The 14009-nt window shown below is 38.1% G+C and overlaps 2 protein-coding genes across 3 annotated transcripts in view; one reads left to right on the top strand and one right to left on the bottom strand.

Annotated features, from left to right (window-relative positions):
* The window catches only part of samd4a (sterile alpha motif domain containing 4A), a 33436-nt gene extending 28022 nt beyond the window's left edge, over positions 1-5414 (bottom strand). For both annotated transcript variants that reach the window (XM_079458810.1, XM_079458809.1), the window contains exon 1: positions 5171-5414. In XM_079458810.1, coding sequence (XP_079314936.1) covers positions 5171-5366 — 196 coding nt within the window. In that variant the 5' untranslated portion in view covers positions 5367-5414. The remainder of the gene's footprint in view (positions 1-5170) is intronic.
* Positions 5415-9135: 3721 nt separating this feature from the next.
* On the top strand, positions 9136-13570 carry ero1a (endoplasmic reticulum oxidoreductase 1 alpha). The gene is made up of 15 exons (XM_079458751.1): positions 9136-9370; positions 9524-9643; positions 9718-9801; positions 9880-9918; positions 10018-10094; positions 10190-10263; positions 10388-10508; positions 10680-10732; positions 10966-10992; positions 11081-11173; positions 11294-11540; positions 11630-11699; positions 11790-11876; positions 11966-12102; positions 12177-13570. Exons 1-15 carry the CDS (start codon positions 9284-9286, stop codon positions 12232-12234), a joined length of 1374 nt encoding a protein of 457 aa, XP_079314877.1. The 5' UTR covers positions 9136-9283; the 3' UTR covers positions 12235-13570.
* The last annotated feature ends 439 nt before the right edge of the window (positions 13571-14009 follow it).

Genomic DNA, 14009 nt, shown 5'->3' on the forward strand with positions numbered 1-14009 from the left:
CAAGCCGGTCTGACGGCGTGGGAGATTAAAAGCATGCGGCGGTTGAGAAATAGTTTTTTACATAAAATCTTTGTTGGAGAACTATTTTGTGGAACATCATAGCAGAGCATAATACAAATAAAAAAGCATATAGATCTTAATGATCATTAAAAATCATTAATCCAGGTTCACTCTATAATTGTTTTCAACTTGAGTTAATTAAATGTTGAGCTTGTTTAAAGTACCTAATGATATTACTACAAATTATCTAAGGAATTCATGACCGACCTTTAAATGATGATAAATTCTTCAAAGAAATTTTTGACTGATATTTTCATTATTGTGGAAAGAAATATAGAGGGTCCATGTTTACCAAAGCAAATGAAACTATTATTTTCAGTTAAATAACAACAATTAATAATACTTAAATTGTAATAATAAATAGTGAGAAGCAATGGCTACAAACAACATTACCTGTACCTGTACTCATCTGAACGTTTTACGCTCTGTGACAAAAGGATATTTACATTCCATTTGTTGTACTCATTTCTCACGGCCTTTCCAAGAACCGATACGAAATGAAATTGTCAAGATGTACATATTAACTTTAAGGCTCTTACTTAAAGTCAACAGCAGTGTCTAGTCCTATTAGTAGCAAGAAATTAATGAATTAATGAAAAACACTGAAAACGATTAAATCGCTGACCAGTAATATTACAACAACCTCTATTGTCTGCATTAATTCATATCAAATCTCAGGACTAAAAACAGCATGTGTGAGTGTTGTTATCGACTTTGATTAAAGTCATTTTACATTGGATCACAGCAGGACAGGTAAAAAGAAAGGATATGGTCGTGTTTCATTTCACGATATAAATGATAAAAAAAAGTTACTTACCAGTCCCCATTTTATATCAAAAGTCTTACAGTACATTCTTACAGTTCAAATGTCTTAAGCATGTAAATAGTAAAATATTTTAAAGTCGGGAATCTTAGACGAATCTTTCCCATCTTAGACTAACGAGACACCTCAACATATGACAAATGTGCTTATTCTGATATCTAAATACAGGCTGTTGATCTCTTTTAAGTCATAAAGCTTTGTTTCTAAACATTTACACGTGCCATAATACAACGGTGCAATACATACTCACCTTCTAAATATTCTGCTCTAAATAAACATTAACATAACAAGTAACAATTAATTTGAACACACAAGTGAACTAAAAATGTATCGCACGCCTAATAACCTGAAAAACTGATTATTTTAGATTGTCAATTATTATAGAAGTCAATGGTGCGCTCTGTCAGTAAGTTATACCAAGATGGTGGCCATTGGTTTAGTGTTCTAGGCACGATCCAGTCATTTTTATAGCTCGGGCTGTGCGATATTGAGGAACAATACGATATGTGATTGAATGCTAAATTATGCAATAAGATATTTCTTTTTCTGAAATCAATTTAAATTGTATTAAAGTATATTAAAGAAGTGATATAACCAACATATATTTCACATTATTTTAGGGGAAAAAGCGTCACTACAACTTCTGAAAGTGAACAGCCATGTTTTACTATTGCATTAAACAAATCAGACATTTTGTAAACAAACTAAAATAAATCAAACCAATTTCGCTTCGCGAAAATAGATCAGTGCATAAAACACACTTCAGCAGTCTCTTCAACAACAGCAGACGGCGCAGGAAATCTATGTTAGTGAGCAAGGATGACACACGCCTTTCAAGTACCTGCATGTCATCCATTCCTGTATGCTGAGATGAGCATATTTTGCCATTCATTAAGACAAAAAACAGAAAAGGTGATGCCCATGTTGTTTCCAAGACTGTCTTCAAGTGCTGATGTCATCCAAGCTCAGCATTTTTCCTTAGACACCTTAGCTCGTGCAAAAGTTTCAATACTTTAAGTGGGAAGCAAGAAGTGTGGAAAAATAATGCTCGCCTATGCTTCTGTATACAAACAAACATTATTTTTCACCAAAATAGCGAGCATTATAAATCGACACTTCGTATGCTGCATGACGGAGACCATTATCTGATAGATGAGCCATAGAGATTGATGAATATTTAATACTAAATGTATTTTAATTATTTATATTTAATAACATTAGCTGATCCGGAAAGAGGAACCATATACATTTGATCAAGGGCCTTTTTACTTATCTTTTTGATTATAAATTAATGGTTATATTATGATGAGATTCCAATACATTATTTTAAGACATAAAGAGACAAATGGATCAGATTGAGTGCCAGGATCAATATTGAAATCTGGGATAGTTATCGTGTACATGGTTTACTGTATTTAAGGATTAAAATAATGACTAATACGGGATATCTTATATCTAAACATTTTTCTGTTTTATAGAATGTAACAGAACAACCACAACTGCCAAAAGCCTTGATGACAAATACATGTTCTCCCAGAGCAACCCAGAAAGGTGTTCTCAATAGCCACAAGTCTAACAGGTCTCAAGACAGAAAGCATTCAGACAGCAGTCTGATTCAAACAATGTGCTTTTGTTCCTATAATGTACACATTCATAAATACTTCATCTACATACTGTACTTACACAAGCAATGTTTTGCTAATAGCAGTAAGTGAATGATCACAACAGAAAGACAGAACTGTACTTTATTTTAACTGTGAGCAGCGTGCACCTGAAGTGGATATGGCTGAGAAATGATTCATAATTAATCGGCTATATTATATTCTCCTAAATTTTATACTCGTCCACTTACATAAAAAATTACCATTTATCGGCCGATACCGATATGGACATAATTTATCGTGCACCCCACTAAGAAATAATGCGTTTGCCGCAACACCAATATTGAAGATAAGACCACTTATGTCACGGTAAAAAAAAAAAGAAAAACAAATATGGATGTATGGAGACTCATTCATCTCATACTTTCAGATATGACGTGTTTGATGCAGAAGAAAATGTATTGCGTAAGAGTTCACGAAACGCGGCGAGAGCCAGAAATAAACAATTTGCTGTTGCGTGGGTGAAATGTAATAGTTCAACACCCAAACAAGAGACAAAATAGCTCAGTGACAATCTGGGAAAGGGAGCAGGGGAATGAACAAATGAGCCAGACAGGAGAAGTGTCTGGACAGTGGTTACTTGGGAAGGTGTGTCCCAAATCCAGACGATGAATTGACATTTAACATCCAAATTATCATACTGTATAGATACATTGCAATCCCTAAGATTATAACTTCACCACAAGCAATTTCAACATTAAAAAGTTACAAATATCAGGATGCCAACATAACTCCCATACCATTACCGATTACCATAGTAAAGACTTGTAAAATTACTTTGCACTGTATCTCAAAGAGAGGCCACGATGTTGGAAAAACCAACTCTCGAGCACTATTTCTCCGTAAGCTTGGCCTCCATCATCTCACACACACATACAGAGGTATGAAGTCAGTCATTCATAACAACAGTGCCCCTCCTGTCCCGGACCGAATCTGCCTCTGGGCTGAGAAGTGGAGGGGTGGAAAATGATCAAGGGTTGAACACCAACTCAGACAAACATGCACTCCTCTCTCAAACGTACACACACTCGCGCTTTAATGTCATCTAAAAAGACTAACGTCCTTTTTAGATGAAGTTAATTTGTAAAATCAATCAAAGAACAATTTCGTGGAACAACATTTTAAGTGTACAGAGCTAAACGCAAATAAACAAAATACTGCATATACACAAATGCTAAATATACACACAAACACATAAATTTTGTTACAGTGTGTAATACTTGACAACAGGCAAATAAGTTGCATCATTTGGGTCAAGGGAACAAGGCAGCTCCTTCACAGAGAGGAATAAGTAGGTCATTGAGGATTCCTGTCATTCGGAGCGGTTCTTTCCAAACGGTTGCATCTTTCCAGTCAACTTCCAGCTGCGAGTTAACTCCGTACACACCGCTAAACATACAGGTCTTAATGTAGTTATTTACTGGTTTATAAAATGAAAGCCGTTTTATTTCTTAGGATGGATGTGACCACTTTTTCTAAAATATCTAAAAGCCTTCGGTCATTTCGCCATATGGCTAAAGAATGATCTTATTGATACAATGACATATGTGTTGGCTCATTTAAATTTTTACTGTAGGGTAGCCAAAAATGGACACTCCCCAAACTGCTAACAAAAACTAAACCACACAGACACTTGAAAAACAGGTGTAAATATTAATGCAAGACAGGTTAAAAGTTGGCTTAGCTAAACAAGTAAAAACGTTTCAGACACTTAAAATGGGCTGGAGAAAAACCAGACGTCTGCCTGGATGAATTAAAACATGCTGATTAACCAAAGAATCCTTCGGTCTGGTGAGTAATAGGAAGCTGACATTGCCTGAGGTCAATCATGCAGGTAGGCAAGCACAGACACAATGATATTCAATGCATTCATTTCAAAGGTGACAACCAAATACGTGTATGCAAATAAACCATTTGCAATAACAACATAGAATCCCATAGCCACGTAGAAACAACGCTTTAGCCCAACTGCAGAAATGCACAGTTTAAGCCCCCGTCCTATTGTTAACATAATCTACAATTATTGTTTGACATATTGACAAAAACGTTCCTTTGGAAATCTTCACAACGCTGCAAGAGACATGGAGATGTGTTGTACCTCTTCAACTGGCTTTAATCTCAGTAGGCACAAGGACTGGGAGCATACAGCCTTAAAAAACTTCACAGAGTTCTGTTTTTGACATTTTAGAAAAACAATGACAACGTTGCACAAAAATCCATCCTATAAAACACAACACACACACAATTTAGAGAAGCAACTCATGGCTCACGGCCCACTTATAATCCCAGTATGACATAAATGCCCAAACGTTCATTTGTTTATGCAAAAGATGGAGCAAAGAATCCAGCACATTGTAGCAAACCAAAAGTAAACCCTATATTTCTGGGTTAGTCCACAGCAGAGCAATCTGATATAACATCACATGCTTCTCACGTACAGGTGGGCTCAAAATAAACCAACCAGCTACATACATCAGATTTTAAGATAAAGGCAACATATAAGGAGAGAAACGACCCAACATGAACCAAAAAAAGCTGGGTGCACCTGTCTCGGCCGCTACGGCCCAGTACCACCTGCTCTCATTCTGTTAATGTTGGGAAGGAGAGGGAGAACCTCGGTACTGACCTGGGTTATTGGCTTCTCTTTCCAAGACATGCAGCTCGGTGCAGTCAGCCAAGGAATGCTCCAGACAGAGCTGCAGGAAGCGCGCTTGGGTACGACTGACGCGCTTGAGGAGCGACAATAACGCCACCGTCTGCTCGCATTCGTTCCATCCCTTAAACCAGCCGGCGAGGACTCCCACTTGGTCACGAAACATCATGATCTAGTGGAAAGGCACTGGCACCAAGACTCGGGTTTGTCGAGAGGGAGCGAGACGTCCACGACTCTTTGGTTTTTCGAATGTGATTCCTTGCAGTGGAGTCTCTCCTCGGAGACGTATCCAAAACTGACACGTGCGTTTACTTTTTGGCTTAAGGTTTGACAGCAAATACTCTTCTGAGGTGTTATATGCTGCTGGGATCCAATGTGTGGTATTGTGTGACGTTGGGCGGTAGGGAATCCCTGTTTGAAGCTTTGAGATGGAGCAAGAGCTCTCCAACCCTCCGGGCTTAGAAACCGTTTCTCAGCTTTCCTTCAGCATACACTGTCTGGCCGGCTTGATTCCCGATGGCATTTTCAACAGAAAACCTCTTTCATCATCCACCTGTGAAAGTATAGGGTGAAAATGTCACAGTATTGTAAACTCTCAGTCATTTTTTCAGAAGTCATTTTTTCAGAAAATAAATGTATTATAGGACGAGCAGGCTGGGTTTAAACCCCAACGCGACGCAACCCTGTCGCTCCAGGCTTCAAGTTTAGCTGGAACACAACGCATATTTGAAAGAACCACACACGCAGGTTAACCAATTCTTACGACACGACACATATCGTGAGATTCAGACCACCAAACCACAGCAGCCAGAGACTAAAATAAACCGGCTTCATCCAGCACATACTCGAGCGTTTTGACACATCAAGCCAGCTCACGCGCGAACTCGAAATTGTGTATTATTATTGTCGAGTGACGAACCGATTATCGATTAATCGTCTGCGCGGACGTTGCTAAAACATCCATTCGCGAACTTCACATTAATGCAGATGTAAAATACTTTAAGGTGTCCTTGAGACCGAAACTACACACATACCTCGCACATCCCTCAAAATGTGTTTCCAGAAATGAACAAACCCCAACCATTTAAGAAAATAAATCGTGTAAGTTTGTATTAACACGCATAGTTACGTTTATGATATCAGAGGTCGACTCGTATAAAACCGGACTCGTACCCCAGCCTGTCCAGAACATTCCCAAAAACTGTTGCTCTTTGCATGACTGTCTACTGCACTCGGTTTTTAGATTTCATAACGTTGTTCAGAGATAAGGCGTTTAACGTTACCCCCCCATTTGGGGTCAGCAGTCCGGTGGGTTACCCCCTATTAAAAGCAAACCAACTGTGCCCGCTTTTGAATTCCTAATAATAAATAAGTGATTCAAAACTTTCCGGTTAGTATTTTTCATAAACCCCGTACCCACTTTACTTCACAAAGTTACAAGGCAAACCGAAGGCAAATATAGTGCAAAGTATATTACCAAGCCTTTGAAATTCTGCGGTAAAAAAGTAACTCACCTAAAGGCGCAGTTGCATGGGTGCTGTTCTCGGGACGGGGAGCGGGTGTCCCTTCACTCCGGGTCAGTGTGTTTGGCCATCTTGACGAGGTTTTTCTCCCCGCGGTCTGTCGCTCTTGTTTAAGCAGCAGAGGAGAGTCTCGGCATCACTTCCCACATGCTAATAATTAACACGGAGCATTACGTCAGGGGCTTGGCAGCGCAAGGAAGCACAAAAATAGAGAATGGAGTTAGGAGGAGATCGTGTTGCTTATCCTACAGGAGACGGAATGACCGGGGATCAGGGAATGTTAGGGAAAATGTTGGTTTCCACATCAAACCCGACGATATTGGAGCGACAGTGAAGTTTGTTTACACTGTTTTAAAGAGATGGGGGAGGATAAGTCGAGTCCGTCGACGGCCGGTGGATGAAAAAAGCGCTAGTATTTGCTTTAGAAAGTTACACTGTAACTATGTCCTCCTGTGACGCGACGAAAGTGGGTTAGAAAAGTGTCGAAATGGGATACGCTCGATTCCGCCCTTGAATTCTTGAAACGTAACCGAGGCGCGTTGCTGTAGCAAATACCGTCCATCAGATGGCGCTCTAGCCGCTGATGGATAGATAGATAGATAGATAGATAGATAGATAGATAGATAGATAGATAGATAGATAGATAGATAGATAGATAGATAGATAGATAGATAGATAGATAGATAGATAGATAGATAGATAGATAGATAGATATAGCGATAGATAGATAGATAGATAGATATAGCGATAGATAGATAGATAGATAGATATAGCGATAGATAGATAGATAGATATAGCGATAGATAGATATAGCGATAGATAGATATAGCGATAGATAGATATAGCGATAGATAGATATAGCGATAGATAGATATAGCGATAGGTAGGTAGGTAGGTAGGTAGGTAGGTAGGTAGGTAGGTAGGTAGGTAGGTAGGTAGGTAGGTAGGTAGGTAGATGATAGATAGATAGATAGATAGATAGATAGATAGATAGATAGATAGATAGATAGATAGATAGATAGATAGATAGATAGATAGATAGATAGATAGATAGATAGATAGATAGATAGATAGATAGATAGATAGATATAGCGATAGATAGATATAGCGATAGATAGATATAGCGATAGATTGGTAGGTAGGTAGATAGGTAGGTAGGTAGGTAGGTAGATGATAGATAGATAGATAGATAGATAGATAGATAGATAGATAGATAGATAGATAGATAGATAGATAGATAGATAGATAGATAGATAGATAGATAGATAGATAGATAGATAGATAGATAGATAGATAGATAGATAGATATAGCGATAGATAGATATAGCGATAGATAGATATAGCGATAGATAGATATAGCGATAGATATAGCGATAGATAGGTAGGTAGGTAGGTAGGTAGGTAGGTAGGTAGGTAGGTAGGTAGGTAGGTAGGTAGGTAGGTAGGTAGGTAGGTAGGTAGGTAGGTAGGTAGGTAGGTAGGTAGGTAGGTAGGTAGGTAGGTAGGTAGGTAGGTAGGTAGATAGATAGATAGATAGATAGATAGATAGATAGATAGATAGATAGATAGATAGATAGATAGATAGATAGATAGATAGATAGATAGATAGATAGATAGATAGATAGATAGATAGATAGATAGATAGATAGATAGATAGATAGATAGATAGATAGATAGATAGATAGATAGATAGATAGATAGATAGATAGATAGATAGATAGATAGATAGATAGATAGATAGATAGATAGATGATAGATAGTGTATTTTTCCAGTGGCTTAATAAAAAAACTATGGCGTACTCAAGGTTGTTTATTTCTGCGCAGTTCTGGATACGGAACGTTAGCGGCATCTTGTGGACACATGTGTGTAGCGCAGTTGTTGTGCATAGGAAATTGTGGATGTTTTAATTTGCTTATTTCACATTTACGCCTGACAGATTTGCCGGTAAAACACCAACGTTCACAATGAATCTGCGTGATTAAAATAATATCAATATATTGTTGTTGCTATCTATAGGCCGCCAATTATAAAATAATGCATTCACCGTGTTAAATATGCGTTATAGTGCTACACCTCGGCCAACAGAGAAAACTTGCTTCATACAGCAACCAACAGTTCTGAAGCACCATTGACTGCCATAGTAGGACCATTTTAAATGGTGGTCAAATGTACCCCAGAACTGTTTGTTTTCCTACATTCCTCAACATATCTTCCTTTGTGTTAAGCAGAACCAAACTATTACTATTGTATTACTGTGGCAGTCAATGATGCTTCAGAACGGTTGCTAACGTTATTGCGACATTTATACATGTTCGGAACAAACAGAGGGCGAGTCATTCATGACCGAATTTTCATTTTAGGGTGGAGTTACCCGTTCAACAGACGTAATTGAGTCACGTAGTTCACGTACCGGCGGATTGAATCGGAAGTGATCTGAGAGGTGACGTGTGAATCACTGGAAATCAACATGACACAAACACGGCGGATCGCAGTGTTGTAAAAACAGAGCAGTAACAGAACATCACTTTCCTGCGCAATTCTGCGCAGCCCGTTTCATTCATCATGAAAGTTTTCGTGCTGTTGGTGTCTGCGCTCGCCAGCGTCCACGTGACTACAGCAGAATCAGCTGCGCACAGGTGTTTCTGCCAGGTGAGACCCATCGTTTTAAACCATCATGTTTTTCATACCATGTTATGCTAAGGTAAATAAAAATGACAGTTATTTGTACTATGGTGTGTATCAAAGTACCATCATAATGCAATGTTATGTGTCATGAGTAATTAAGTGATTTAATGTTTGTAGGTCACTGGGACCCTGGATGACTGTGCATGTGATGTTGAGACCATTGACAGATTTAACAATAAAGACATCTTTCCCAAACTGCAAAAACTGATTTCATCTGATTATTTCAGGTTTTACAAGGTTGTTGATTACGATAACGTCTAAACATATCTGTTGTCATTTCAGTTTCTAACATTTTGTTGTATGATCACCAGGTCAATCTGAACAACCCTTGTCCGTTCTGGAGTGATCACAGTCAATGTGGACTCACATATTGTGCTGTGAAATCCTGCACACCAGTATGAGTTTAATTCCATCTATTTCGTTTTCGTAAGTAACTGAATAAAACATTATAAACGTTGTTTGTTTCTGTGCAGGGTGAGGTACCTGAGGGCATTAAGTCCAGCAGTGACAAGGTATCAGGCCTGTGTTCGCTTTATTGTTTATAAAAAATTGATGTGTATTTCTACATATGTTGGTGCAGGTGGGTGTTGATGCTTTCTGTTTCATCATAGTATTCAGAGGAAGCCAGTCAGGATGTAGAAGGATGTGACAAGACTGAAAAACTTGGAGCTGTCAATGGTTCCCTAAGGTATAACCGTAGATCTTAAAAGGACGGTTCACAAAAATGTATCCTGACATCCTGGTGCATAATTGTGTGAATTCTCACTCCATGTCACTGTATAGTGATGAGACGCGTCAGGCGCTCAGTGAATGGAAGAAACACGACGACGAATCCGACCGATTCTGCATGTTAGATGGTACGTTTATTTTAAGGTTTGCGATTTTCTGATTTGTTTGATTAAAAGCAAGTACATATTGGGTTGCAAGTCCAGTTAAATGTCTTATTTGCACGTTTAAGGCCGTGATTCGTGTATTTTTCAGACGAAGACTCGCCACAGTCACAGTATGTCGACCTCCTGTTGAACCCTGAGCGTTTCACAGGTTATAAAGGACCAGAGGCGTGGCGGATATGGAACAGCATATATGAGGAGAATTGTTTCAAGTAAAACTTCAATTCCAGTCACAATTATTTGTTGAGCGTTTTGAAGCAGCTTTACAGAAAAGCGATGCATTTGTAGGGTAGTACAAGTTGTAATATATAACAGGAATGTGCATTTCAATGCAATGAAAACGTGATCTTAAATATTATCACAAAATGTTTTTACATTTACAGACCGTACGCAGTCAAACGACCAATGAATCCTTTGGTGTCCAACAGCGGTGAGCGTCTTTTCATTCTATAGTCTTATTAAGTTTTACGTATTTTTCTTGTTAAGATTGTCAGAATGATGACGGATTGTAATGTGCTCTCTCTCTCTCCCACTCTCTCTTTTATTTTCACTCCCCTTCTCCTTCAGGAGACATTGATGGTAATAAACATTTCTCTGAATCACAATTAAAATGTACATTTCATTTGTTCAGATAGACACTGACTTGAGTCTACTTACATCTTTATTAAGGTCAGGGATTCCACCGCTGGCTTGAGGGTAAGTGTCTGCATGAAATGTGTGCATTTTTCACTAACCTGCATTTTTCATTTTGTACGATTTCTATTTGATACTGTTTTTTTTACAGGTTTGTGTATTGAAAAACGAGCTTTCTTCAGACTCGTATCAGGACTTCACGCCAGTATAAACATACACCTCAGTGCCAGATATCTTCTAGATGGTGAGTCACGTCCCGTTGTAAGTAACACGGTTCTGTTATCAAATAGAATCTAATTGAAATCATACAAGATTCTCGTTTGATCCACTTCGTCTTGTTTCTCCATTCGATTGAATTGGCTAGAGAACTGGTTCGAGATGAAGTGGGGTCACAATGTCTCCGAGTTCCAGGAGAGGTTTGACGAAAAGCTGACAAAAGGGGAGGGGCCAAAGAGACTACGTAACCTTTACTTCCTGTACCTCATTGAGCTGCGTGCTCTGGCAAAAGTCCTCCCTTATTTCGAGCGTCCCGCTTTTCATTTGTACACCGGCCAGTCTGAGCAGGATGCAGAAAACAAGAACATGCTTTTAGAGCTCCTCCAAGTGGCTAAGTAAGATAACTGCAGCACTTCTGAGAAAGCTGTATGATTCAGATGTTTAGGCCTAATAGATTGAAATTGCACATCTAATTCATTTATAGATCTTTTCCGCTGCATTTTGATGAGACCACACTTTTTGCAGGAAATAAGAAAGAAGCTTTGAAACTTAAAGTGAGTGACTCTTATTGAAGTTTGCTTTAACCAATTTACAGTACCGCATGTTGATAAAGTTGTGCAATTGTTCATCCATCCTTGTATTAGGAGGACTTCAAGCGTACATTTAAGAACATTTCACGCATCATGGACTGTGTCGAATGTTTTAAATGCAGACTTTGGGGCAAATTGCAGGTAAGACAATAAAGACTGATGTCGCTTGGAAGAAAAGTGTTTGAATGCAGCCATTGATATGTGAATGACCGAATGAATGTCTCTTGTAGACACAAGGCCTGGGAACAGCCCTCAAAATCCTGTTCTCAGAAAGGCAAATAGAGGCCATGCCTAACACAAGAAACAGCAGTCCGTCTTTCCAGCTGAGTCGCCAGGAGATTGTCTCCCTGTTCAATGCCTTTGGAAGGTAATATCAGGGAATATCTTTTTAATAATATTACAACTTTAAAAATCTAAATGTCGTCTTGTGACTTTTTTTAGAATCTCCACAAGTATCAAAGAGTTGGAAAGTTTTCGGTTGTTGTTGTCAGAGCCGTAACGATGACTGAAAAAGTCAACCCTAATGGATTATATGTCACAGCCTTTCGCCCCCAGGATGAATAAATGATTGTCTTTTAATAGTCTTTTGTACTTTATATACAGTTCAACCTCACTGAAGTTGAGCACTTTAGTCAAGTATTGAACATGCAAACAAAAACTACATGGAACTACAAGCTCTAATGGAAACAACAAATCTCAAAATGGTTTACAAATGGGACTTTTATCAAAGTCATTTGTATGTTTTGCAGATGTAAAGTTACAATTTAATGACATGTATGATTAAGTCAAGTCATGAACATATTGATTGCATTTTCATGATTCGCGTTTTATGAATAGATCACTTTTATTTTGGAATATTGTTGTTTATTTAGTTAAGTTGCTCAAGTTTGTTGTTTGTGTGTGTTTGAGAGGTGTGACTGTGTTTATATACAACTGATATACTAGACGTACACATCCGTATGCGATTTCTGGTTCTGGAGCTCATGATGTCAACATTTGTTATTTGTATGAGATGCAAAAACCGCAAAAGTTTGAATGCTTTATTAAAAATCTTAATCCAGCTGGTCAGAATTACAAAGTGCAGAATGAAATGCTTAGTAGACAACCGTAATATTTTTCATCTGGGCCGTACGGGGACCTCAGATTCACAGGGAACTCTGACCTAATTCCTGCTGTTTCCAAGGATCCAATGTGACTTAACCAATGCAAATTCAATTGTGGTGAGAAGTTCAGCCAAGAAAGAAACACAATTAGACTTGGGTTCTCAAGAGAAATGAACACTGGTATTTTGAAGCAAAAACACCTGAGAGGATTCAGGGATGTTTCAGTTCTACAGTTAATCATACACTTGAAATGTCTTTAACATTTCACAAATGTACACAATCATTTTGAATCAAAGGGATAGTTCACCAAAAAAAGCTATTGTTTTTTAACCTGTATGACTTTCTTCTGCAAAACAAAAGATGATAATTTGTGGAATGTTGGTTACCAAACACCGTTGGTCACCATTGAGTTCTGTTGTACTGACTCAAGACCGATAACGGACCAATGGTCAATGTTGACCGATGGTTTTCTGCTACCAACATTCTCCAACAATCGCATTTGTGTTCTGCAGAAGAACGAAAGTCAAACAGGTTTGAAATGAGATGGCGCGAGTAAATAATGAGAGATTTTGTGGGTGAACTATCCCTTAATGCTTTGATGTTTAATTTTGAGCATTTTGCACTTTCGTAGTGACATTTCTGAGGGTTTATATTTTTACAAATTTGTCTTCAATATATGTCATTAAGAATTAAAACATGAAAAAACAAATAAACTATTTTACTAAAACTTTATTTATGCTTGTGTACATCTTCAATGGACTATGAACATGGGTAAACAAGTTACATTCGTTGGCCTCGAACAAAACATTTAAAGAAATTCTAATAAAAGCTTTACTTGCTCTTTTGCACGACGAGAAACAATATGATACATTTCACAGTAACATTTTTTTATCCGAAAATACATATAAATTAAAACAAACTCATACACAGCCTCTTTATGCCAGGAAATGACATCACACTGAACAGACCACAATCCCTGGAACTACGCGTATGAATCAGCATTAAATGCACAATCCCATCAATTGATGCTCACTGTTCAGTCCTACCCGAATAGCTTCGCACAAATGCTACACATCAGCTGGAAAACAACAAGCTATAGGCAATTAAAGTCACTTGAGACTCATTTTAAAATCCAATCAATTAAAATCATCCACTACTTTTTTATACCGGA

Source organism: Barbatula barbatula (genome assembly GCF_947034865.1).
Source record: "Barbatula barbatula genome assembly, chromosome: 6".
Taxonomy (NCBI): Eukaryota; Metazoa; Chordata; class Actinopteri; order Cypriniformes; family Nemacheilidae; genus Barbatula; species Barbatula barbatula.

Coding starts and splice junctions, on each gene's coding strand:
- ero1a (XM_079458751.1), top strand. CDS start 9,284: ATGAAAGTTTTCGTGCTGTTGGTGTCTGCGCTCGCCAGCGTCCACGTG. Junction 9,644..9,717: donor ATTATTTCAGGTTTTACAAG/GTTGTTGATTAC, acceptor TATGATCACCAG/GTCAATCTGAACAACCCTTG. Junction 10,095..10,189: donor GCTGTCAATGGTTCCCTAAG/GTATAACCGTAG, acceptor GTCACTGTATAG/TGATGAGACGCGTCAGGCGC.